At 50.9% G+C, this 24,864-nt stretch overlaps 3 protein-coding genes and 1 long non-coding RNA gene across 7 annotated transcripts in view; 2 read left to right on the top strand and 2 right to left on the bottom strand.

Moving 5' to 3' along the window:
* The window catches only part of LOC125358068, a 30,323-nt gene extending 14,010 nt beyond the window's left edge, over positions 1-16,313 (bottom strand). Inside the window, exons 1-2 of the long non-coding RNA XR_007212262.1 lie at positions 16,134-16,313; positions 13,068-13,070 (exon numbers count right to left, since the gene is read on the bottom strand). This is a non-coding gene — a long non-coding RNA (uncharacterized LOC125358068). The remainder of the gene's footprint in view (positions 1-13,067; positions 13,071-16,133) is intronic.
* Positions 458-9,446, bottom strand: Chmp1a (charged multivesicular body protein 1A). 2 transcript variants are annotated; one of them, XM_048354917.1, is made up of 7 exons: positions 9,345-9,446; positions 6,967-6,986; positions 4,786-4,961; positions 3,683-3,829; positions 3,122-3,250; positions 2,640-2,827; positions 458-1,950 (listed from the first exon to the last, which is right to left on the bottom strand). In XM_048354917.1, the coding sequence occupies exons 3-7, from the start codon at positions 4,876-4,878 to the stop codon at positions 1,929-1,931; spliced, it is 579 nt and encodes a 192-aa protein (XP_048210874.1). In that variant the 5' UTR covers positions 4,879-4,961; positions 6,967-6,986; positions 9,345-9,446; the 3' UTR covers positions 458-1,928. The 2 variants fall into 2 exon arrangements, with proteins under 2 accessions (XP_048210874.1, XP_048210873.1); XM_048354916.1 differs by having other exon boundaries at positions 4,786-4,863.
* Positions 9,539-17,686, top strand: Spata33 (spermatogenesis associated 33). The gene is made up of 3 exons (XM_048354918.1): positions 9,539-9,658; positions 9,816-9,965; positions 17,212-17,686. The coding sequence occupies exons 1-3, from the start codon at positions 9,622-9,624 to the stop codon at positions 17,415-17,417; spliced, it is 393 nt and encodes a 130-aa protein (XP_048210875.1). The 5' UTR covers positions 9,539-9,621; the 3' UTR covers positions 17,418-17,686.
* Positions 17,687-18,232: 546 nt separating this feature from the next.
* Cdk10 (cyclin dependent kinase 10) lies at positions 18,233-24,810 on the top strand. Of its 3 annotated transcripts, none has more exons than XM_048354913.1 (13): positions 18,233-18,373; positions 18,774-18,846; positions 19,652-19,723; positions 20,188-20,290; positions 20,403-20,526; positions 20,870-20,937; positions 21,367-21,419; positions 21,606-21,675; positions 22,751-22,810; positions 23,092-23,215; positions 23,296-23,435; positions 23,951-24,003; positions 24,224-24,810. In XM_048354913.1, the coding sequence occupies exons 1-13, from the start codon at positions 18,287-18,289 to the stop codon at positions 24,319-24,321; spliced, it is 1,125 nt and encodes a 374-aa protein (XP_048210870.1). In that variant the 5' UTR covers positions 18,233-18,286; the 3' UTR covers positions 24,322-24,810. The 3 variants fall into 3 exon arrangements, with proteins under 3 accessions (XP_048210870.1, XP_048210871.1, XP_048210872.1); XM_048354914.1 differs by having other exon boundaries at positions 18,234-18,373; positions 20,445-20,526; XM_048354915.1 differs by having other exon boundaries at positions 18,256-18,507.
* Positions 24,811-24,864: the final 54 nt, after the last annotated feature.

Below are 24,864 nucleotides of genomic sequence, written 5' to 3'. Positions count from 1 at the left end.
TGATGCCCACACTGCATGTACAACTCTACATTTGTGGCAGCCACACAAACTTTGGGCAGTGGGAGGACATGACAACAATGAATACAGTTTTTAAGAATCGTTCCCAAAAATCCTTGCAGCTCTGGCTGCTCCTAGGCTTAGCAGGGAGAAGCTGAGCACTTGTTAAGAGTGCTGAGGCCAACCTGAGCATTACACACTAGACATGCTCTCAGTAACTTTTCAACTTTTTGTTGCTGAAAGTTCTTCAAGATGAAAAAGTAAAGGTAACGCTTCAGTTCTCGCCCCGCTGTGTTAAAAGAGATCTGGGAGTCTATTTCTTGTATACTCCTGCCTCTCCCTTTTGCCTTCAGAACTCAACCTTACAGATTATTATTCAGGCTCCTAGAAGACAGATGATGCATCTAAGGGCCCCACATGTGGCTCCCAGCCACACCAAGGCAGCAAAACAAAGCTTGACAACGTTTATGGGGATCCATTTATTCGCAACAGCATTTTAATAAGGCCATATGCCGACTCTATGATGAACTCAGTCCCAGCACCTCCCGCCCCCTAGTACTCGAGAGAACTCTGCACCCTGGGATGGCATGGCAGATGCCCCCCTGCTCCTCAGGACAGAGGGCAGCTCAACATCCAGAGCAGGCGAGTGCATTCCCAGGAAGCCTAGAGGGACGATGGCTAGACTGTGCCTTGACATCCCACACCCAGGCCAGCCCTGCCTCCCTCGATAGCAATTTGTAGTGTAGAACACACCAAAATCCAGGACAGAAATACCCAAACACAGTGAGTCCAAGGAAGCCCCATGTTTCTGAGTGAATCTGCGGTCTTGGGTGTCAGTGCTGACCTTGTTCACTGCTTAGGCTGGGATCCAACATCCCATAGGCTGCCCACTTCCACTTTGGCAACAAAAAAACAAAAACAAAAATAAACTGGGAGCATCAAGAACACGAGAAAAGTTTAGGAAACACAAAAAACAAATAGTAGCCTATGCCAAGCCTCTAAGGTTATCCCAGTGGCCACAAGGGGCCCGCAGCCAGCTGTCCACTGCACGGCTGCTGTGGAGTCCCATGCCAGCCCCAGACCTGGCCAGGCTCCCTCTGTCAGCCATTTTTCTTCATGCTTGGGCAGGAGGGGGAAGCCAGGGGGAGACACAGGGGCATCCCACCGAGTGAGGCACGACGGAGGAGGAGGCCATGTGCAGAGGAGCCTCCAGTCAGCGGCAGGGCAGACACAGGGCAAGCTTGGCCCAGGTGGCCCAAGGCACCTCCAGGGGTGGCCAGCAGGGGTAAGAACACCCAATGTGGGTATGCCTGGACTTGGACCGGGCAGCTGATCTGTCCTTGTGGGCTAGGCAGAGGAGCCAAGGACAGGAGGCCCAAGCAGGCTCATCCAGCTGGCAGTTATGGCCAATGCCCTTGGCCTACAAGGACAGAGAAGAGGGTCACAGTTGTAAAGAGCTCAGGACGTTGTTGGGGGCACTGGGTATCCTCTGTCATACACAAGTCCAAAGGCATCTCCTCAGAGCTGCTGAGCAAAGGGTGTCTCGAACCTTCACTGGCAAACAGCAGGCAGCGGTCACTGGACACTGAAGGCTCCACAGAGTTGTGCTGAAGTCCACGTGCACCACTGGCCAGACCCTGCCGACTCCAAGCAAGACAGAGGGGCCTCCAATCTCCTGGCTACGGAGTCACAGAAGCCACGCACACAAGTTTGTGCAAACTCAACAGTGGGACAAAGATCCACCTACACCTAAAGAAACAGGACCAGTTCTGAGGCAGCTGGCCTGGCAGGTGGGAGGAGCCAGGGGAGGCTGCTGCTCAGCTCTGCAGGGTCAGATGAAGGTGAGCACACTGGGGGAGGCGGGGTGTGTGTGCGCGCAGGAGTCTCCAGCACAGCACAGGTGGGGGTGGTGCCACCCCTGAAAGGTGCAGCTAGTTCCTCAGGGCAGCCAACCTAGAAATCAACAGGACTCTAGTAAGACAGGCAAGGGGTAAGAACTGCCCACAACATTGTGTCCACATCAGACAACAGCTAGGAGCCACGCCTCTTCCTCACCCACACCACACAATCATTTTCCTCTAGCCTCTGCTTTCCAAAGCTGTCCTGGGATAAAATGGGTGAAAGATGCTGCAAACAGCTACATACTATGCCTTTTTTTTTCCTTTTGCCAGTCCTGGGGCTTGAACTCAGGGCCTGGGTGCTGTCCCTGAGCTTCTTTTGCTCAAGACTAGCACTACCACTTGAGCCACAGCGCCACTTCTGGCTTTTTCTCGGTAAGAGTCTCATGGCCTTTCCTGCTCAGACTAGCTTGGACCCTCAGATCTCAGCCTCCTGAGTAGCTAGGACTACAGGCGTGGGCCACCAGCACCCAGCTATGCCATAAGAAAATCAAAGATTTTCTTTTCAAAATGAGCTTGTACAGACTGACACCAGCTGCTGGCTCTAGGTATGGCCTTAGCAGTCGGTCACAAGGGGAGACCTGTTGTAGGCCCAGGGTCCTCCTACTCTCCTGGAAGCTCTGCTGCTGAGGATGGACCTTCCCTGGCCAGGCCCCATCCCAGGCTATCCTCAGGGCTCCCACTGCATCCCTCCGCATCATGCACTCCAGGGCACCAGCTGGGGGGCCCACCCCACGGCCCTACCTCCTGGACAACTGGTCCTCTTGGCTGCGTACGGAGCTCTCGCCCACAGCAGCAGCGCCCTCAGGCAGCTGGCTGAGCTGATCCAGAACCTCCAGGCCATTCTCCTCAGCAATCTGCATAATGAGGCTGTCCACCTGCTCTTGAGGAGTGGTCAGTGTGGTGGCCGAGCTCATGGAGTCCTCCATCACCTGTGGATGGATACCTTCTGAGCAGCCAGGTCTGTGGAACCTGGGCAGCCTCACCAGGCTTGTGGCTCACTTGGCTCTCCATCCACACAGTGTATCTTAATCAGATACACTTTCCCGGGCCCACAGTCCTTCTAGCTGCCACTCCCACTCACCTTGCCCAGCCATACTTTCCATCCCTCTGTGCTTTCTAACAGGACAGGTGCCCTATCCCCCCTTGAGGTTCTCAGAGGACTCTCGGTGACAGCCTCTGAGCTGTCCTGATGCCACCCAGCCCAGCCAGCGCTGGCCACTTACCGATGTGTGTACATCCAGGTTCTGCACCTGCTGCTCGAACCTGTCCATCACTGCCGACACTTTCTGCAGATCCATGGCACTCAGAGCCTTATCTAGTGCTTTGGTCACCTGTGCCATGTTCTTGGTCACCTGGTACAGGGGAGGGTTGGGACCGGGACAGAATTAAAGGTAGGCAAGGGTCATCAAGTGAGGACAGGGCCTCTGGACTCCAATGAGTCTTCAGAGTCTCAGGAACTGAGACTACACACGTGCACCAGGGAGACCAGCACATGGCCACCTGCGGACATGGGACAGCACCCTGGGGCTCTCTTGCTGTGAGCCGAGGGCCCTTGCATGGCTTTCCCAGACCAGCCAGAACAGGCCTTGCCACACTGGACCTGCCTCTTCTGGAATGCTGCAGGACTAGGCCCAGTGAACAGCTTAGTGGACCCTACTGTATTCCATGCTCCCTGATGCCTTGGTGCTCTGCTGACCCAGCCTCCCTCCACATTGAGCTTGCCTATGATCCAACCATCAGGCCTTGCTCTCTCCACCCACACAGCACCCGTGCCTAGCACTCACCCCCTTCATGGTCACAGCTGTCTGGACCTTAGAGGCCACCGCATCCACACGGGATGCCATGCGGAGCCAGTTCACACTTTCGTTCTTCTTGCGAATGGCATTTTCAGCATAGACTCGAGCACACTCCACATTTTTCTGCTGAAGGGCCTAAGATTCAAGAGGAAATGTTCACAGGAGAAATGTCTGTGGGAGAACCAGCTTTTTCTCCATAAGCCCTGCCTGCTAAAAGCTTGATGCAGACCTCTGCAGGGAAGTTTGCTATAATGGGGGCAAAGCGGGCTTTCTGTCCTCTCCTGGTGTTCTCATCAAAACATCTGTGACCTTCAGAGATGTGCAATGGCCACCGCCCAAGCCCAGTGTAGAGATGGGGGCATGGATGGCACCAAGCAGGCCACAGAGGCTCCAGACCCACAGACATGCTCAGCCTACTGCAGATGCTCCCAAGCCTAAGCTACACAGGAGCAAGTGGCAGAACAGGTGATGGCCAGAGTTCAAAGAAAGCAGAGGCACAGGTGAGGAAGGTGTAGCACACTGTGGTATTGACCACAGCAGCTGCGACACAAGTTCCTTTGCCCTGGAGGCTAAAGTGGGTGAGAATTCACCATCATCCGTAACTTCAGAGCTCATGTTGCCATGAGACAACATTTTAAGAGCTGTACAGACTGGGCTGAGTCTACATCCAGAGCAGTCACCCATCTTTCCTCTTGCAACTGCCCATCTTTAGGCAAGGGCACCTTCCCAGGAGAGGCGCCAGCAAGCCTCTAACTCTGCCACCCCAAGGTGGCCCCCATGCCTCTGTCTAATGCTGACCCCAGGATGCAAGCTCTGCAGGACAGAGCTGAGTGAGAATGGTGAGATGGGAGGCCGGGCCCGTTGAGAACCCATATCCTGCACAATTGAGGCAAAGCAATCTCAGAGTGTCAGGAAGGAGTAAGAGCAACTGACATGTAGAGAGAATGAACAAAGGCCATGCCCTCATAGTCCTGATTGGGACACTTCAATCATGATGGCAGGAAGTACCTTGCATAAAAAGACAGAAAATAAAGCAGAAAACAAAAACAAGGGGAGAAATGAAAGATATAGAAACCAGAGGAATCACATACCTTCTTTACTTTGGCTTGTTCAGTCTTGGAGTCCTTCTCAGCCTTTTTGGCCAGCTTCTCCAGTTGTTTTGCTGTGAACTGAACAGAAACCATAAGGCTCCAAGCAGGACACAAAGAGCTTATCTTTCAGGACCCATTCCTCAGGTATCTCACTACTGTCCCCTTTGGGCCTGGCCCTATGCCAAAAAGGCACAAAGTGTAGGTACTTGGTTCAAGTGGTAGAGTGCCCTGCTTAGCAAGCATAAAGCATATTTAAATCCTCTACTGCTAAAAATCCAAACACCCACCCTGGGCTAGGTATTGCAACACCTTGAGAAACAGACACCTCCTCTCTCTGAGGCTGCCTGTAAGAACAGAGTTTAGGCTGGGAATGTGACTTAGTGGTAGAGTGCTTGCCTAGTATATATGAAGCCCTGGGTTCAATTCCTTAGTACCACATAAACAGAAAAAGCTGGAAGTGGTGCTGTGGCTCAAATGGTAGAATGCTAGCTAGCCTTGTGCAAAAGAAGCTAAGGGACAGTGCCCAGGCCCTGAGTTCAAGCCCTATGACTGGCAAAAAAAAAAAAAAAAGTTTGAAGAGTGTGGACAGGCTTTCTAAAATGTCTCCACACAAACATCCTTATCCAAACTCTCCCTCAGAGTGGAAGGCTAAAGATGAGGCTCATATGCCCCTATTCCTGCTTAGAAAAAGGCTATCAAGAAAAGACCTATAACAGTCTGTTTCAAGATAGGTGCAGGTGGCTCAGACCTATAATCCTAGCTACTTGGGATGCTAAGATCTGAGGATCAAAGTTCCAAGTCAGCCCATGCGACCTGTATCTTCAATAAACCAGCAAAAAAGCTGGAAGTGAAGCTGTAGTTCAAGTGGTAGAACAGTAGCCTTGAGCTGAAAAAGCTATGCAAAAGCACAAGGGTGGAGGAGTGCGGGAGAGGGAAGGGGGAAGAAAAAATGAGGGAGAAAGTAACAAGTTTGACAAGAAATGTACTCACTATCTTACCTTACGTATGTAACTATAACCCCTCTGAACATCGCCTTGACAATAAAAAACAAAACAAAACCAAAAGCACAAGGGCCTGAGTTAAAGCCCCAGCACCAGAACAAAAAAAAAAAAAAAAAAGAAAACAAAAGTTCCAGGTATTCTTGAGTAAAACAGAATTCCAAATGAAAAATAATTCCAAAATATGTTCTCTCCATAGAACATTGCACATGCAGTTTCTAGAAACCTCACTACTTGGCTAACACCTAAAGGAAACAATGCCAATATCTCCACTGTAAGTCTGCCAACCTCAGTCTGGAGCCAGAGATCAGGCAGGTCACCACTGCTGGCAGACTGTGAGCTCACCAATGAGCCACACAGGCCTGGTGAAAGGCCCTCCACAAACACTGCTCTCCTGAGACCTCACTGCTTACACCATCCAACAAAGCTGCAGTGTGATGAAGAGTCCCAGACACACATTTAATAGCTGTCACCTCTCTCCAGCTAAGCTTATCAGGGAACCAAGGATAAACAAGAAGCTAACCCTGGATAAATAGCTTTATTTTGCCGGTCCTGGGATTTGAACTCAGAGCCTGGGCACTGTCCATGAACTTCTTTGCTCAAGGTTAGCACTCTACCACTTGAGCCACAGCACCACTTGCAGCTTTTTCTGTTTATGTGGTACTGAGGAATCAAACCCAGGGCTTCATGCATACTAGGAAAGCACTCTACCACAAAGCCGCATTCCCAGCCCCTGGATGAATAACTCTTAACAACATTTAAGGAAAAAGGAGTGAAAGCATCCTCTGGGTTATTAGGAAGCTACAAATAACTGCCTCAAGAGTAGGGATACTGAGCTATCCACAGGGATCTCCTTCAATTAGAATGTTAAAAGATCCCAGGCCACAGTTTGAAATGCTTAACAGAACATCAAGGCATGTACACAATACCCATTGTTTCTTAAAGATACTATACTCAATCTTTCATGGATAAGTCTGAATGATCTGCTTCTACCTAGCTAGAAGCAAAGAAAAGAATGTCATTCAGATTCACCAATAATCCTGCCCCTGTCAGCAGCCAATTAACTTTCACAGTCTGCCCCTGACTTGGTGTTCCAGGAGTCCTGAGGGTGATTTGTATTATTTGTCCTTATTTGTTAATCATCAAGACAGGACTGGGGCAAAATCGGTCATTAAATACATACCTTCAGCTGGAACAGGGTATCTGCAAAGACAGAGGAAATGGTTTCAGGATATTAAGAAACATGACAAGTGGCACTTTTTTTTTTTTGCCGGGGTCCTTTGTCCCCAGCGCTCTCCTGGCCAGCGGGAGAGGCAGGGAGCATGCCCCAACTGAAAAGTGGCACTTTTAACAAGCAGATAAATTCACTAAGATATTTACAGACTCTAGAAGCTGGCACAGAACAAAAGGCAGTTAGCATTTGCCTCAGAACTTTGCAGAGACAGCAGAAGATGGACTAGTGGCTAGTCCTAGACCCTTGTTCGCTATAGAGCTGCAGCCAACAGACCCTTTCTAAACTGTCTGTCAAGAACGCAGGGATCCTGGTGCTGATGGAGCATGCTACTCAGGAGGCTGAGATCTGAGGATCCTGGTTCAAACCCAGCCCAGGCAGGAAAGTCTGCGAGACTCCTATCTCCAATTAACTACCAGAAAACCGGAAGTGGTACTGTGGCTCAAAGTGGTAGAGCACTCATCTTGAGCAGAAAGAGCTCAGACACAGTGCCCAGGCCCTGAGTTAAGCCCCACAACCAACCTTCTCCCCCCACCCCCCTAAAAAAGACCTTTTCAATTATGTCTTATAATAAGTACAACTTTACAAGACGGGGGATTTTCTCAACTTCATAATACTTGTCAGTCTGTGTATGACACACACACACACACACATACATACATATACTGATACATATATTTTAATTTTGTGTTGGACCTATGGCTTGAAGCACTACCCCTGAGCTGCCTTTGCTCAAGGCTAGTGTTCTACCACTTGAGCCACAGCACCACTTCCGGTTTTTGAGTGGTTAACTTCAGCCCAGCAATCTTCTTTAACACACAGATCTCAGCCTCCTGAGTAGCTAGGATCACAGGGGTGAGCCACTGACACCCTGCTTGCTTTTTTTTTAATTTAATGTGCTTTTATCTTCCCAAAGGTAAATGGATTAAAAGAAAGTGACCAAAAGCTCCATGAAAGTGAATTGGTGGCAGCTGCCATTATTAAACCACATCCTTAGTCCTGGGACACCTACAGACCCACACTCAGGAAACAACCCCTGAGTGAGCTAAATAAATCCAAGGTTAAATTCAAACTGCTGCATATGCACACAAACTTGTGAGACAAGTAGCTTAGGACTGGTCTCAATTTACTACATTTGTAAGTGAAGAATATAGTGAGTGACGCTAGGTTCCTGAAAAGGTTCACTCTGCTAACCAAGAATGCGCTCCCAGTTGAACTATGGCCTCAGAGAACTTTCTGCCTCCACTCATCTATCATCTCTCATTGCAGGCACTGGTCGTATCCAAAATGTGCTGTGAGGGCTGGGGATATAGCCTAGTGGCAAGTGTGCCTGCCTCGGATACATGAGGCCCTAGGTTCGATTCCCCAGCACCACATATACAGAAAACGGCCAGAAGCGGCGCTGTGGCTCAAGTGGCAGAGTGCTAGCCTTGAGCGGGAAGAAGCCAGGGACAGTGCTCAGGCCCTGAGTCCAAGGCCCAGGACTGGCCAAAAAAAAAAACAAAAAACAAAATGTGCTGTGAGAGAGCAGCAAAGACCACCTGACAGAACAAGCACTGACTACCACCTCCCAAGCGCTCACTGCCCATCCCCTCTCCTCCCTTCCCCGCCTAAGTTTTCATCTAGACTGGTGGGACGAGGCTCTTACAACACAAGCTGAGAAAACTGTTGTGGACTTGAGAAAAGGCCCCAAGAGATGACCTAATGAAACGGTGGGACATAGAACCCCTTACTTGAGGTGGGAGTGGGGGGCGTGATTCCTTCACAATAGCATGGTTGTGCGGCTTCCTACATTCCCAAGTCTTTAAATCTGTCTACACCACCAGTCCACAAACATCTCCGCATGGAGGGGGACTCCATTTTGCCTCTTCAGCTCTTTGGGATCCGGGTGCAGAGCACGGGGGGAGGCGGATGGCTCCCCCCCAACCCGTCCCCCACCGGGTACAGGGGCGAGGATGTGTCTCAGAGGGCCGGCTCCTAAGAGCGCCGTTGGTGTGAGCCGTCTCTGCTCTCCGGGCGGTGCTCAGGGCCGGGGTGCGGCCTGTCTGGCGTCCTGACCGGCACCCCAAGGCCTGGGCGGCGGCGGTCAGATGAACGCCCTCGGCCCGAGCGCCGGGGGAGGAGATACGGGGGGACCCCGGGCGAGGAGGCTCAGGAGTCCAAGCCTCCGGCCGCGGGGTGGGTCCAGGCCCCGGAGTGGGGCCCCGGCTGAGGCCCAGAACCGATCCCAAGGGACGGGCCCCGGGCCGACCGTCTGGGCTCGAGCCCCGGGCCGTCGCTGGGGCGTCCATCGAGCCCCGTGCCAGCCCGCTGTGGGGGCGGCCCCTTACCGTCCATGGCCAGGCCAGTAGTGCACCCCAGGGCTCGGCAAGAGAGGCGGCAGAACTGAGCGCGGCGCCCCGCGGGCACTTCCGGGGTCTCCGCGGCGTCCGGGTGAGGACCGCTCTCGCGAGAGGACGCCCCGCCCCGCCCAGGGGCGGGGCACCGCGCGGTTCCCGTGGCGACCGGCGAGGTCTACGCCCGCCCGGGAGCTCTGTGAGTCACTCCCCGGGCCCGGCCCGGGAGGTGCGGGCACCCCGGCCGGAGGCGGCCTGGCGGCGGGCTCACATGGGCCTTTCCAAAAGCAAACCCAAGCAGAGGAAAGGTAAAGGGCGCCGCGGCTTGGCAGGCCCGCCCGGCCGCGACTCCCTTCCCCCCAGCTGTCCCCTTCCACTCCGGACCCCAGCAGGCACCAGCCGAGGACCGGAGCGCTCGCCCGGGGTCCAGCACGTTACCGGTCTCGTTGGTTATCTGTGTTCTAGGTAAGGAGGAAAAGAATGGACTTGCCTACCCAGTCCCCACATCCAAGAACAAGTGGATGAAGAAGCAAGCCCAGGGGGCCAAGCAGGCAGACAGCCTTCCACCCGGAGTGGGGCCAGCCAAGGACTCGTGGCCTGCTTCTTCCTCCGAAGGTAGGAGACCCCACCAAAGCGTTTGGGATAGGGCAAACCGGAGCCTGTATCTTTTCTTTTCCTGGCGGTCCCGTGGTTTTGAACTCGGGCTGGCACTGGTTTGAGCCATACCTCTGGCCTGGCTTTTTGCTAGTTATTTTTGGAGATGTAGTCTCAGTCTTTTCGTCCATGCTGGCTACAGAACTGTGACCCTGCAGATCTCAGCCTCTTGGATATCTAGAATTACACTGCGGAGCCACCTGTGCTGGGCTAAACAAGAGCCTATTTCTAAGAGACCAGTGATTGTGGGGAGGGGGGGTGTTCAAGACTTAACGCACAGGAGAATTTGCAGAATTCGTGATGGAATGTGCAGTCAGGTCAGCCCCTACAGAGCTTGATTTGAAGTCACCCAATGTCATCCAGGAGGGCTGAGGAACTGCTGATAGCCACAGATTCCTTCAGTATGCCACAGTCTGGAGCAAAACCTCAAGAGAACTGTCCAGATTACAATGCAGCTCCTGAGGAGAGAAGACCATCATGGAGAAGTGGACTGTGGGTGAAACAAAGGAGTGAAATAGTTGCCCACTTTTTAACCACAGCATAGTGTGGTCACACCTTAGGCATGTGGGGAAAATGAAGTCACAAAAGCAAGATGAAGCCTAAAGTCTTCCACCTATTTTAATGTGGGTAAAATGAATGGTTTTGGAGCTGGAACTGAAAATAAGGGGGAGGTGATGATCTGTGTGCCTTGGAAAGGCCAGGAGGGGAAGCAGAGCCCGAGGGAAGAAGACTATAGGAAGCCCATCACTGCATCCCACAAAGATAATTTCCAGATGGATAAAAGGGGATATCAAATTCAACAGGGAAAAATTAGGATGCAAATATTCATCTGATTTCTCACTGTTGAGTCTAAGCCTTGAAGCAAAAAATGTTTTTAAATTACTGTACAAATTATACAAAGGAGTTTCACTGTGGTACTTCATGTACATATATTGTACTTGATCAGATTAACCTCCTCTATTACTTTTTTTTTGTAATGGAGTTTGAACTCAAGGCCTGGCCCTATCCCTAAAGCTCTTTTGCTCAAGGATAGGGCTCTACCACTTTGAGCCACAGTGCCACTTCTGATTTTCTAGTGGTTAACTGGAGCTAGGAGTCTCATAGACTTTCCTGCCTGGGCTGGCTTTGAGTTGCAATACTCAGATCTCCTGAATAGCTAAGATTACAGTCATGAACCACTCACTCCCAACTCCTATTTCTCTTTGTTTTCCCCATGTCTTTTAGTTTTAAATAGTTTTTAGTGGGTATTATTAGGTCATCTGCATCAATTGACAAAATGAAATTTCCATTTTTGTCTTCTTCCCCCATTCCCTATCTTCCTTACCATTCCCACATTTGCACTAATGCACAAGATGTTGAAGAGGCTGACTATACTAATGTTGAAAACATCTCCCCCTGACAGATGTCAGCTACTCAGGCGGCTAAGATCTGAGGATCAAGGTTCAAAGCCAGCTGGGGGAAGAAAGTCATGAGAATGTTACTTCTAATGAACTACTGAAAAAGTTGGAAGTGGCGCTGTGGCTCAAGTAGTAGAGCACCAGCGTTGAGCAAAATAAACTCAGGCACAGTGCCTAGGCCCTGAGTTCAAGCCCCAGGACTGACAAAAAATAAAAAAATCAAGACCCTATCTGAAAAAAGAGCATAAACGGCTGAGGGCATGGCTTAAGTGGTAAAGCACTTGCCTGGCAACCGTGAGGCCCGGGGAGCAAACTCTAATAAGACCATGACAAAGAAAATCCTTCAGCAAGATGAGCTGGAATATCTGTATAATTCCAGCACTTGAGAGGCTGAGGTGGCAGTCCTCAAGTTTGAGACCAGCTTGGATTAATAGTGAGATCTATCTCAAGAAAAAAAAATTGTTGGATGCTGGTGGCTCATGCCTATAATCCTAGCTCCTCAGGAGGCTGAAATCTGAGGATCTCAGTACAAAGCCAACCAGGCAGGAAAGTCCACGAGACTCTTATCTCCAATTAATCACCAGAAAACCTGAAGTGGCCCTGTGGCTCAAAGTGGTAGAGTGCTACCCTTGAGCTTAAGAGCTCAGGGACAGCGCCCAGGCCCAGAGTTCAAGCCCCACAACCAAAAACAAAAAGAGAGAAGAGCGAAAGGAAAGAAAGAATAGGAAAGGAAGGAAGGAAGAAGAAAGAAAGAAAGAAAGAAAAGAAAGAAAGAAAGAAAGAAAAGAAAGAGAAAGTAAGAAATATTACATCTTGGGCTGGGTTGTGGCTCAGTGGCAAAGCACTTGCCTAGCAAGTACAATGTACTGGGTTTGAACCCCAGTACCAAAAAAGAAGAGACAAAAAAAAAGGAAAGTTACACCTCAAAAACAGATCAGGTAATCTGGGATATTGTGATAACAGGATCCCATAACTCCCAAGACCCACACCCCCCTCATAGTGGCCTTGTTTTGTCTTCTCCTTTGAGTGGAAGAGGAAGCAGCTTGCTGCTATGGCTAAGTTATTAATCAGTTGACTGTGATTATCACAATGGACCTGAGGAGCAGCCTTTTAAAAAATCACAGGCAGGGCTGGGAATATGGCCTAGTGGTAGAGTGCTTGCCTCGCATACATGAAGCCCTGGGTTCTATTCCTCAGCACCACATATATAGAAAAAGCCAGAAATGGGGGCTGGGGATATAGCCTAGTGGCAAGAGTGCCTGCCTCGGATACACGAGGCCCTAGGTTCGATTCCCCAGCACCACATATACAAAAAACGGCCAGAAGCGGCGCTGTGGCTCAAGTGGCAGAGTGCTAGCCTTGAGCGGGAAGAAGCCAGGGACAGTGCTCAGGCCCTGAGTCCAAGGCCCAGGACTGGCCAAAAAAAAAAGAAAAAGCCAGAAATGGGGTTGTGGATCAAGTGGCAGAGTGCTAGCCTTGAGCAAAAAGGAAGCCAGGGACAGTGCTCAGGCCCTGAGTTCAAGCCCCAGGACTGGCCCAAAACAAAACAAAACAAAAAATCACAGGCAGACTGCAGGCCTCTCCAAGCTCTGAGAAACATCCTGCTACAATTGGCAGGAAAATAGGACTTCAGTCTTTGAATCGGGAGGAATTATATTCTACCTACAATCTGAATAAGCTGGAAGGGAACCCAGTTTCAAATAAGAATGCAGTCCAGCCAGGTCCTGGGTTCTTATCTGTCAAGATGCTGAGCAGTTTGCAGGCTATTGCACCTGAACTCCTGGATCAGAGAGATTTGGACATAATAAAAATGAGTGTTAATTAAAGTCACTAAGTTTATGGCAACTTGTTATTCAGTAATATAAAATAAAACTAGTACAGTGGCTCATGTCTCTGGCAGAGCACTAGCCTTCCATGCATGAGCCTGGGTTCCATCTCCACCACACTCAGAGAACAGAACAGCTATTAATCTATCAAGAGCCCTAAATAAAAAGATGTTTCAAATGAATTTTAAAAGCTAAAAGAATTTTCATTTGTACTACAATGCATCAATAATACGAAGATATTAAATCTCTGTAAATGCAGTTAAACACAAATTAAAAGCACTAGTTTCTTTGGTGCTCAAGTTATTCAGAAGATTAGAAGATGAGAAAGGAGAGCTGTGATGGGTAAAACAGAAGCTAATGTTACGGGGTTCCACTGAGTGCCTGAGTGTCTGTGGGCGGCAGCTCAGGAGGATTGGGCCATTGTCACAAGGGATTCATAGTGATGGTAGCAGAGTAGATGGGAACATTTAAAATTGATGCTAGGACAATAGATTAAATGATCAAATAATTTAGGAGACGAAGTACTGTGGTGTGTGTGTGTCTGTCTGTCTGTCTGTTTGTCTGTCTGTCTGTGTAAAACATCAATTCTTCCTTAAAAAATAAAGTGCCTGTACTTTGTCCTATAAGGATCAAAGTTTGAAGCCAGCCAGGGAAAGGAAAGTCCATAAGACCTATCTCTAGTTGGCTCAAGTGTAGAGTATTAGCCTTGGGCAAAAAAGTTAAGGGACAGTGCTGAGTCCTTGAGTTCAAGCCTCAGGTACAGAAATTAATAACCAGTGCAAAAAAAGTCTGGCAGCATGGGTGAGTGAGTGAGTACTTACCTGATCTTTCAAGAATGAGGTCCTGCAAACAACAAATGCTGGAGGGGGTGCGGGGAAAGAGGAACCCTTCTCCATTGTTGGTGGGAGTGCAAATTAGTACAACCACTTTGGAGAACAGTATGGAGGTTTCTCAAAAAGCTCAATATAGACCTACCCTATGACCCAGCCATACCACTCCTAGGCATCTATCCTAAACAGCATAACCTAAGATATCAAAAAGACATTTGAACTTCCATGTTTATCGCGGCACAATTCACAATAGCCAAAATATGGAAACAACCCAGATGCCCCTCCACAGACGAATGGATCCAAAAAATATGGTACTTATACACAATGGAATACTACATAGCGATTAGGAATGGTGAAATATTGTTATTCGCAGGGAAATGGTCAGAACTCGAACAAATAATGTTGAGTGAGACAAGCCTAGAACACAGAAAACAAAGGGGCATGATGTCCCTGATATATGACTGTTAACAAAGGGAGACAGAGAGACAGTAGAGACCAAGTCTGTGAATACTATATATGTTTTTGTTTTTTTTTGGCCAGTCCTGGGCCTTGGACTCAGGGCCTGAGCACTGTCCCTGGCTTCTTCCCGCTCAAGGCTAGCACTCTGCCACTTGAGCCACAGCGCCGCTTCTGGCCGTTTTCTGTATATGTGGTGCTGGGGAATCGAACCTAGGGGGCACTCTTGCCACTAGGCTATATCCCCAGCCCCACTATATATGTTCTTGATACATTGTATATTGTATATATGTCTACATGACCTAGAGAAGGGATAGAAAACAGGACGTAAGATATCACAAGAAATGTACACACTGCCCTACTATGTAACTGTACCTTTTGCACAACACCTTGTAAAAAAAAATTTGTGTTCAATTAATAAATTAAAAAAAAACTACTAAGGGTCTGAGCTACTTACTACAAATAATAGCTGATATTTGCTATAAAAAAAAAAAAGAGGGGCTGGGGATATAGCCTAGCGGCAAGAGTGCCTGCCTCGGATACACGAGGCCCTAGGTTCGATTCCCCAGCACCACATATACAGAAAACGGCCAGAAGCGGCGCTGTGGCTCAAGTGGCAGAGTGCTAGCCTTGAGCGGGAAGAAGCCAGGGACAGTGCTCAGGCCCTGAGTCCAAGGCCCAGGACTGGCAAAAAAAAAAAAAAAAAAAAAAAAAAAAAAAAAAAAAAAGAATGAGGTCCTGCATTCAAACCTCAGTACCACAAAACAGAGAAAGTTCTAAATGAAAATAGGAAAATCTTTTATAAGCTTGTAATAGGGAGGTTTTTGTTGTTGTTTTTTTGCCAGTCCTGGGGCTTGAACTCAGGGCATGAGTACTGTCCCTGGCTTCTTTTTGCTCAAGGCTGGCACTCTACCACTTATGCCACAGTGCCACTTCTGCCTTTTTCTATATATGTGGTGCTGGGGAATTGAACCCAGGGCTTCATGCATGCTAGGCAAGCACTCTACCACTAGGCTACATTCCCAGCCCCCCTGAGCTTCTTTTGCTTAAGGCTAGTGCTCTCACGAGCCACAGCACCACTTCCAGCCTTTCTGTTTATGTGGTACTGAGGAATCCAATCCAGGGCTTCATGCACTCTACCACCGAGCCACATTCCCAGCCCCTGGAGTGCTTCTTTAGTCTCTTGACAGGAACATAAATTGATATAAACTGTTTGTGTTGGCCACTAAACCCTAGGCCCCACTGGGCACTGGTGGCTCATGCCTATAATCCTAGCTACTCAAGAGGAGATCTGAAGATCATGGTTTGAAGCCAGCCCAGGCAAGGAAAGTCCATGAGACTCCAATTGATCACTAGAGAACAAGAACAAATGGTAGAGTGCTAGCCTTGAACAAAAAGAACTCCAGGACAGGGGCTGGGGATATGGCCTAGTGGCAAGAGTGCTTGCCTTGTATACATGAGGCCCTGGGTTCGATTCCCCAGCACCACATATACAGAAAACGGCCAGAAGTGGCGCTGTGGCTCAAGTGGCAGAGTGCTAGCCTTGAGCAAAAAGAAGCCAGGGACAGTGCTCAGGCCCTGAGTTCAAGGCCCAGGACTGGCCAAAAAAAAAAAAAGAACTCCAGGACAACACCTAGACTCCCAAGTTCAAGCCCTACAACCAACACAAAAAATAAAACCCCAGGTTTCATGAATGCAAGCTACACTTCTAGGCCCAATGTGATCTTTACAGAAACCAATTTGAAACTGTAACCCCTATGTACATCACCTTTATAGTAAGAATGAAAAATGAATAAGAAACTAATTAGAATATATGTATGTGTGCATTTTATTAAGGCTAGCACTCTACCACTTGAGCCACAGCACCATTTCCAGCTTTTTCTGAGCCTTGAGCATAGGAACTCAGGGACAGCACCTGAGCCCTGAGTTCAAGACCCAGGTCCAGAACCTCCCAAAAATGTGACTGAATATGGATGTGTATGAAGAAAGATCTCTCTGTATTGTTCTAACAGAAGCCTAAAGTCTAGGCCTGGCCTTGGATTGGTGAGGCTGAAGCTCAGCAGCTTCACAGAACATATGCATTCCCTGGAACCTTAACAATGTATGAAAATGCAGGCAATATCAGGAATGTCCATTTCTAGAGCACTGTTAGTTAAGTTCTGCACAGAGGATTTACTATGTTAGAATTCTTTGGCAACTGGACATCTGAATCAGAACTGTGGAAGCAGACCTGCCTTTTTGCATCCTCTCCTTCCTATGTCTGTCATTCTGCATGTGCCCTATAATAGCTCATAAAATCTAAAGTATCTTTCCTGTTTCTTTTTTTTTTTTTTTTTGGTCAGTCCTGGGCCTTGAACTCAGGGCCTGAGCAATGTCCCTGGCTTCTTTTTGCTCAAGGCTAGCACTCTATGACTTGAGCCACAGTGCCACTTCCTGCTTTTTCTGTTTATGTGGTACTGAGGAATTGAACCTAGGGCTTCATGCATGCTAGGTAAGTACTCTACTGCTAAGCCACATTCCAGTATTTACTCCAGGTATAGCAGCTGTGAATCCATTTGGGCTTTGGAATATTTATGTGGTATTTTTTCCTGATAACCACAAATCTGATTCCTTTACTTGTATCTGTCAGGCCTTGTGTGTGTTGTGGAAGAATTTCCCACATACCCACTAAATACCTGGATTTTTTTCTTCCCTCTAGAGAAACCTGAGATAAAACAGTCGAGCAGGAAAAATACCATCACTCCACAGATCATCATCACTCGGGCCTCAGATGAGAGTATAGTCAGCTACAGCTCCACTGGAAGTGAGGAGCAGAGAACCATCCGGGAATGTGCTGAATGGGGGCCCTACCGCAGACACAGGAACCCCAGTACAATAGCAGCCTACCTACCTGACAAAGAGTAAACAAAAGCTTCTAGTAGCTATCCTTGTTTACTGTGATTAAGTCCCAGTTATGGGGTTCTAAGTGCTTGAGGTTCTTAGTGACCATTTGGTTTCATCTCCCCAGAGCCACTGGCAGACTGAGATATGGAGGAAATCACTGGCTCAGAGAGAGAATTTTGCACTACCAAAGAAATTAACTAGCTCATCACTGTTGGAAGTGTCAGGCTGTACAGCATGGAGAAAAATAGAAGAGACCATCCCAACCAACTAAAGAGCTAGGCTTGAGTGTGCCGGCCAGGAGCCGTCAAGAGAAAGCCCAAGGCCTTGAGTTTAAGCCCTAGTACAGACCAAAAAAAAAAAAAAAAAAAAAAGAGTACACAGCCGGGTGCTGGTGACGAACACCTGTAATCCTAGCTGAAACCGGGAGGCGGTGATGGGAGGATCACGATTCAGAGTCAGCGCAGGCAGCAAAGGTGGTGATGAGACTTTTGTTGTCGTTGCCAGTCCCGGGCTGGGGTGGAGGGGCTGCGCTGCCCGGGCCGCTGGGGGCTCGAAGCTCCACCACTGGAGCCACCGCACCACGCCCGGCGGCTTCTCAGTGCCCCCCGGGGCTCAGGCCCGTCCGGCCCGACCCGAGCTCCTCCGGAGGCTGGCCTCCCACAGCCAGGCCCGGCGCTCAGGTCCCACGACGACAGAGAGTCTCACAGGCTCCGGTCGCAGCCTCCGGAGCCACCAGCGCCCGGCTCGACGACCAAACTCTTATTTCCAATGAGCCACCAAAAAGCCAGAAGGAAGCCGGATACCAGGCCCCGGCCGCGGGCGCTCTGGAGGCTGACCCGGAAGTAGTAGGAGACGGGGCGGGGCGCGCCGCGGCGCCGCTCGTGCTCGGCATGGCGGAGCCGGACCCCGAGCCGGAGCAGATCCGCCTCAAGTGCATCCGTAAAGAAGGGTTCTTCACGGTGCCTCCGGAACACAGGGTGCGACGGGGCGCCTCCGAGCAGCGCTGGCGCGGGGTCGGCCGCACCGCGCGGACCCTCGGCGTCCCAGAGTTCCCCACGGCTGGCGGAAGCCGGGGCGGATGCGCTGGGGGCGGGCGGGAGAGACGCTTAAGGTGGACCGGGGAGTTGTTCCGTCTTGGTGCCCCACCTGCCTCTCCTCCGCACCCCTGCCCGCTGCCTGGTCGGGAGCCGCCCGTGTGACCGCCTCTGATGGGGCTGCTCCGTGGAGACAGTCCTCCGCGCGGGGTCGCAGGGCGCGGAGGCCCAGCCAGTATCGCCCTTCCCCTTTTCTCATCGGGGAGGCCGCCTGGTCTGGGGAGCTAGCTGGGAGGGGGCTTTCCAGAACCGTGCCCGTGGTCCATGGGCGTCTCTCTTTCAGCTGGGACAGTGCCGGAGCGTGAAGGAGTTTGAGAAGCTGAACCGCATTGGCGAGGGCACCTATGGCATTGTGTGTGAGTGGCCCAAGATGGGGACCCTGGGCTACAGCTTCTCTAGTGGGGGTGGGGGTTGCTGCTGTGGCAGTGTTTGAGGCCTAGAGGCTCAATCAGAAACTTTAACTCCTAGTATATTGTCACAAACTTTCAGCACAGGCCAGATAGCGCGCCTCTGTAACCCAAAACCCAAAAGTGTAACTGTGGGCTGGAGAAAACGGTTTGGTCAACAAAACGCCCTATTTTCGGAGTTAGAGATTCACCTCAGTGGAAAAGCACTTGCCTGGCAAGGGCAAGGCCCTGCATTTGGTCCTCAGCTCTGGAAAGAAGAAGAATAATAAGAAGCAGCTGCCGGTGTTTGTAGCCCTTACACTGGTGTGAATCATTCTGCCAAGTGTTTACAAATCTTTGTAAATCAACAGAATGGCCTTGTTGGAGTCACCTTTACACAAAGGGTTATTCTTTCTAGATAAAGTACCTTACTTTGTTAGCTTGTAGTTCAAGTGAGCACAAAGCCAAGGTCTAAGAAAGAAAATGCACAAAAAGCTCATTGCCATGTGAGTTGCATAAGGACAGGGAGGAAAACAGGACACCCCCTACCCAGCTCAAATGAGGAGGTGCCTCCCTGTGTGCCCACCCCTCCCCCCCTCATATCTCCTTCTAAGGGTGTTTCTGGGCATTTGTTTATAGATGGATGACTGAGTGTTGCTGGGCATTTATTTTGTTAAAAGAAGGAACTGAGCAGCTTGGAAAGGAGCTCTTGTGGAGGGAGGAGGGTATTCATGGCAGGTTTGGGGTAGGCTCCATGCCTGTGTTCCCATTCCAGATCGGGCCCGGGACACCAAGACAGATGAGATTGTTGCCCTGAAGAAGGTGAGGATGGACAAGGAGAAAGATGGTGAGTGGAGAGGGGGTACAAAACTACCCTCTCTGGGACTTGGAAGCAAGGTGAAAGTTACCTGTGATTTTGAGAGGAGTAATTTCCAGAGCATCCACATAGTTTAAAGGGGCTGGCTCAGCCTGTCACCCCCAATCTGAGGCCTCTGAGACCTGCCAGTTTCTTCTGCATCTTTGCCTGGAGGCTTCTCCATTTCCTCCATCCAGACCCATCTTTCCTGTTTGGTGACTCACCTCACCTCTCTTAGCTCAGCTCTTCTGCACCCCACCAAACCTGCAGCATCCCTGCTTGCCCCCTGCACCTGCTTTGTATCTACCATGGGTGTCCTGTCATCTTCCATGGCTAGCACAGAATGTTGTTAGGATTGCCCTGATCCTCCCTGAGGCAGGACTGTGGCAGCCTCTTGCCATGGGTGTTCATCGATCAAGTATGGCAGGGGTTCACGAGCCCACCTGTGGTTGCAGGCATCCCCATCAGCAGTCTGCGGGAGATCACGCTGCTCTTGCGCCTTCGCCATCCTAACATTGTGGAACTGAAGGAGGTGGTTGTGGGAAACCACCTGGAGAGGTACACAGTCTCTTGACCTCTGCCCCTGTGGTCCCGCCTGGCTTATGAGGCCCTTCTCCTTCCAGGTCATCCTTTCTGCTGCAGAGGAGGTCTTGTTCTTTGCCCACTCCAGGGAGAAGATGGGAAGTACTGTGCATCTTTCCTTTTCTTTCAGCATCTTCCTGGTGATGGGCTACTGTGAACAAGACCTCGCCAGCCTCCTGGAGAACATGCCAACGCCCTTTTCTGAATCCCAGGTGCACAGGAGTTGGGTGGGACCACTTCACAGGCTTCGGTCAGTGCATGTGTGTACTAAACATAGTTGCTAGGAACGTGTGGAGCCACCAGGGTCTCATGTGGCACCAGCAAACCTTGATGAGGCACAGAACTATCGAAACCTGCAAATGGGCTTCAGGCCTCCCAGCCCAGGCCAAGCAGGACAAAGGGGAGGACAGGCAACGGCAGAACTGTCTCAGTACAGACACAGCCCCCACCAGGCTCTGAGGCTGCTGGGACTGCTGCTCTTGGCAGTGGTACACAGAGGTGGTGTGGCCAGGTGACTTCCTAAGCTTTCCCTGATTCCTCTGGCCCTCCATACAGGTCAAGTGTATTATGCTACAGGTGCTCAAGGGCCTCCAGTACCTGCACAGGAACTTCATCATCCACAGGTGGGCAGGGGCAGCAGGAGGAGAGGAAGAGGGAACAGGAGCAGGCAACATGCTCCCAGTGAAGGAACCAGGAGCAAACAAGTCTGGAAAGCCCTGTCTGCCTCTTGTCTGGGAAATAAGGTGGGTGGGTGGGGTCAGTAGCCCAAAGGCTAGGTGAGCAGAACACTTTAAACTGGCCTTGAGTCTCAGGCTAGGAGCTGGCTGGAAATGGCCTTTAAGACCTGGATCCCTGCTGTGTGGCTTGTGTTGTGACTGCTGAAGCAGTGGCCTGGCTCTGCCTCTTCCTCTGTTACTGAGAGCTCTGCTTAGCCTGAGGCCCAAAGGCAACTTCCCAGTCCAGCATCTGCTTTTATAGGGCTCACATGTGAGGTACAGTGTGTATCCAATGTGGTGCTGCTTCCTGGTGACTAGTGTTCTCTTCTGTCACAGGGACCTGAAGGTCTCCAACCTGCTCATGACAGACAAGGGCTGTGTGAAGACAGGTGAGTGCAGGCTCTGCATGGAGGTGGCTTTCCATGAGCACACCCTTGAGGTGGGGTATGTTGTCATCTTAAGTGCCCTGGTAGGTGGAGACTGGCTTGTCTGTCTTGGCACCAGGGTACCTGAGCCTGGTGGCTTAGTGCACTTGTTGAGTGACATGCTCTCTCCCTTGTCTGCCTCTGCTGCAGCTGATTTCGGCCTAGCCAGGGCTTATGGTGTTCCAGTAAAGCCAATGACCCCCAAGGTGGTTACGCTCTGGTGAGTCCTTCAGAATATGGGACTGTGTGCCTTTGAAGCTGTAAGGCTGATGTTGGAAATGAGCTGGGTGGAGCTTCATGCAGGGTGCCACAGGTCTCAAGGAAAAGGGTGACAGCCAGGTTCAGCACCCAGCGACCTGGAAGCCCCTCCTGGTCCAGAGTAGATGTCACCTGCTCTAAGGCATCTAGAAACAGCCTAGCTCTAAAGCCATTCTGGGAAGGAGGTTGCTCCTCCCACTGAAGGGGGTGTGGGTGGCTGTGTAGTTTTTTGTTTCCTTCTTTTGGCCATGTTTTTGCTGGTCCTAAGGCTTGAACTCTGGGTCTGGGTGCTGTCCTCAAGTTTTTGTGCTCTACTAGTGTCCTACCACTTGAACCCCAGCTCCACTTCCAGCTTTTTGGATATTAATTGGAGATGAGTCATGGACTTTCCTGCCCAGGCTTTTTTTTTTTTTTTTTTTGGCCAGTCCTGGGGCTTGGACTCTGGGCCTGAGCACTGTCCCTGGCTTCTTTTTGCTCAAGGCTAGCACTCTGCCACTTGAGCCACAGCGCCACTTCTGGCCATTTTCTGCATATGTGGTGCTGGGGAATCGAACCCAGGGCCTCATGTATATGAGGCAGGCACTCTTGCCACTAGGCCATATCCCCAGCCCCCTCCTGCCCAGGCTTTGAACTGCAATATCTCAGCCTCCTGAGTAGCTAGGGTTACAGGCATAAGCCACTGGTGCTTAGCACTTTGTGTTTTTAGGAGACTGGAGTCCCTTAAATCCTAAGATCTTAATGTAGCCACTCTTGTCATGTAGCCACGTGAAAAATGGGGCTGGTAGACAGATCTTTGCTGAGGGTCCAGTGGCTCTAACATACAGGGCATGTGGCTTTCTCCAGTGATAGCCAAGACTGCCACCAGGGTCTACAGATGTAGAGCCGAGGGTAATCCTAGTTTAATCCTGTTGTTCAAGGCCACCCTGGACCCTGAGGTGTAGAGCAGAGGGTAGTCCCAGTGTACTTCTGTTGGATTCAAGGAAGCTTGGGCTGGAAGTCAGGACTAGCCAAAGGTGAAGTAAGGCCTTTGTCTGCAGGTACCGAGCCCCGGAGCTGCTACTGGGAACCACTACCCAGACTACCAGCATTGACATGTGGTAAGCGTGGTTGGTCCTCCTGGGGCATCATTTGGTTCCTGAGCCCAGCCCTGGGTCAGGGGCAAGAATGAGGCTGGAGTGTTTGCCAACCCTTGCTCCCAGGGGCTGGGTCGAGCCTGGAACCCGAGGAAGCAGGAGAATGCAGCTTGAGTGTTTGCACCTAGTGTGTGCAGGAGGCAGGCCTGCCCTTCTCATTGGTCATGTGGGGAGCTTTGCAGTTACCTGCCCATTCCCTATGGGCACACTGACATGGTGCAGACGTCTGGCTGCTCTTCCTGCAGGGCTGTAGGCTGCATCCTGGCTGAGCTGCTGGCCCACAAGCCTCTCCTCCCTGGCACTTCTGAGATCCACCAGATTGACCTGATTGTACAGCTCCTGGGGACACCCAGTGAGAACATCTGGCCGGTGGGTGCCCTGTGCAGTAGTGAACCTCTGTGCATGTCTGGGCCTAGCCCTATTGTGGCTTCATCTACTGCCTCCCACAGGGTTTTTCCAAGCTACCACTGGCCAGCCAGTACAGCCTGCGAAAGCAGCCTTATAACAACCTCAAGCACAAGTTCCCATGGCTGTCAGAGGCGGGACTGCGCCTGCTCAACTTCCTGTTCATGTATGACCCCAAGAAAAGGTATGATGCTGATTTGAATTCCATTTGTTGGTGCGATGTATGTGCAGGTGACACTGGGGCTTGAACTCAGGGCCTGATACTCCCACTCTTTTTCACTTACAGGTCTTGAGTCCAGCACTTGAGGCACTCTAGCACTTGAGTTACTTTCAGTTCCCCCTGATTTTTTGTGGTGCCTGGGACTGAACCTAGGACCCTTTACATGCTAGGCAAGGAGGTTCTACCATTGATCTAGACCCAAACCCAATTGAAAACCTTGGTGGTTTCTCAGAAGATGGGCTAGACCTCCCTCCTCAGACATGTAGATGCCTGTACACCAGGCACTCCATTTGGCATTTGCTCCCCTAGGTCATTGGAGCCCAATCTGAAGATCTGTCAGTTTGGGGGCCCCGACCTGTTTTTAACTGTTCACTTTTTTAAAATTGGAAATTGAAATGGAGGCTGTTGAGCTGGGCAAGATGTAAGGAACATAGGCTCCCTGAGGCCAGAAGGCCTCATTACTATTTGTCTTTCTCCAGGGCAACGGCAGCAGACTGCTTGGAGAGCTCCTACTTCAAGGAGAAGCCTCTACGTGAGTCTCCCATACTCTCTTGGGCCCCCTACTTTGGGAGCTTTGCCAACAGCCCTTTTTGTCCATGCTGAGAGGGCTCCTAGTGCTCACCTGTGCCTGTGGGCAGGACAGACACGAGCAACCCTGTGGGGGATAAGGAGGGGGGTGATTCTGGAACATGCCCCTGCAGTCTGGCCTACCTGGGAACCCATCCCCAGCTGGCACCCTATGTATCCTACAGCCTGTGAGCCGGAACTCATGCCCACTTTTCCACACCATCGCAATAAGCGGGCTGCTCCTGCCATGGCTGAGGCTCAGAGTAAGCGATGCAAGCCCTGAGAGTGGGCCCAACACATACTGCATGCCCTCTCCAGACCATCAGCCAGCAGTAGACTGGGAGGTCCCCTGTGTGCCAGGCTGGGTCTCCTGGAATGCCCTCGGCTCCCCCAGCACCCTGCTGGTTCCTGTGCACCCAGGAAGACAAGGGGTGGGCCCAGGGTGGTAGAGGCAGGGACTGCCAGCCTGTGCACAAGGAGGGGCCACCTGGTAGCTACTTGTTCCTCTTGGCTCTCATCTGGCCTCTGGGGAGAGCAGTGCAGAAACCTGTGCTGGCCCAACTATGTGGAGTCTTGGAACTGAAGCTGGGTGCTGGCCTTAAAAGCAAGCCTCAGAAGATGATGCCACTCATACCTGATCGCACAGGGCCACCCAGGACACAGGCTGTGATCGTTCCTAGGGTAGCCCTGGTGGGAAGGAGGGATCGGGCCTGGGTGGGGCCTTGATATGACATCCCTGAAGGCCCTCAAAGAGAGCCCCAGCTGCCTAGGAGAGGCAGCGGGCTCCCACCCCAGGGGGAAGAAGTAAAAGCCTCTCTGACAGACA

Source organism: Perognathus longimembris, chromosome 10, assembly GCF_023159225.1.
Source record: "Perognathus longimembris pacificus isolate PPM17 chromosome 10, ASM2315922v1, whole genome shotgun sequence".
In the NCBI taxonomy this organism is placed as follows: Eukaryota; Metazoa; Chordata; class Mammalia; order Rodentia; family Heteromyidae; genus Perognathus; species Perognathus longimembris.
This window is presented reverse-complemented; position numbering and strand designations above follow the sequence as displayed.

Coding starts and splice junctions, on each gene's coding strand:
- Cdk10 (XM_048354913.1), top strand. CDS start 18,287: ATGGCGGAGCCGGACCCCGAGCCGGAGCAGATCCGCCTCAAGTGCATC. Junction 18,374..18,773: donor CGGTGCCTCCGGAACACAGG/GTGCGACGGGGC, acceptor TCTCTCTTTCAG/CTGGGACAGTGCCGGAGCGT. Junction 23,216..23,295: donor CCAGTGAGAACATCTGGCCG/GTGGGTGCCCTG, acceptor TGCCTCCCACAG/GGTTTTTCCAAGCTACCACT.
- Chmp1a (XM_048354916.1), bottom strand. Junction 2,828..3,121: donor ACCTGGATGTACACACATCG/GTAAGTGGCCAG, acceptor ATCCATCCACAG/GTGATGGAGGACTCCATGAG. Junction 1,951..2,639: donor GAGGACCAGTTGTCCAGGAG/GTAGGGCCGTGG, acceptor GTTGATTTCTAG/GTTGGCTGCCCTGAGGAACT.
- Spata33 (XM_048354918.1), top strand. CDS start 9,622: ATGGGCCTTTCCAAAAGCAAACCCAAGCAGAGGAAAG. Junction 9,659..9,815: donor CAAACCCAAGCAGAGGAAAG/GTAAAGGGCGCC, acceptor TCTGTGTTCTAG/GTAAGGAGGAAAAGAATGGA. Junction 9,966..17,211: donor GCCTGCTTCTTCCTCCGAAG/GTAGGAGACCCC, acceptor TCTTCCCTCTAG/AGAAACCTGAGATAAAACAG.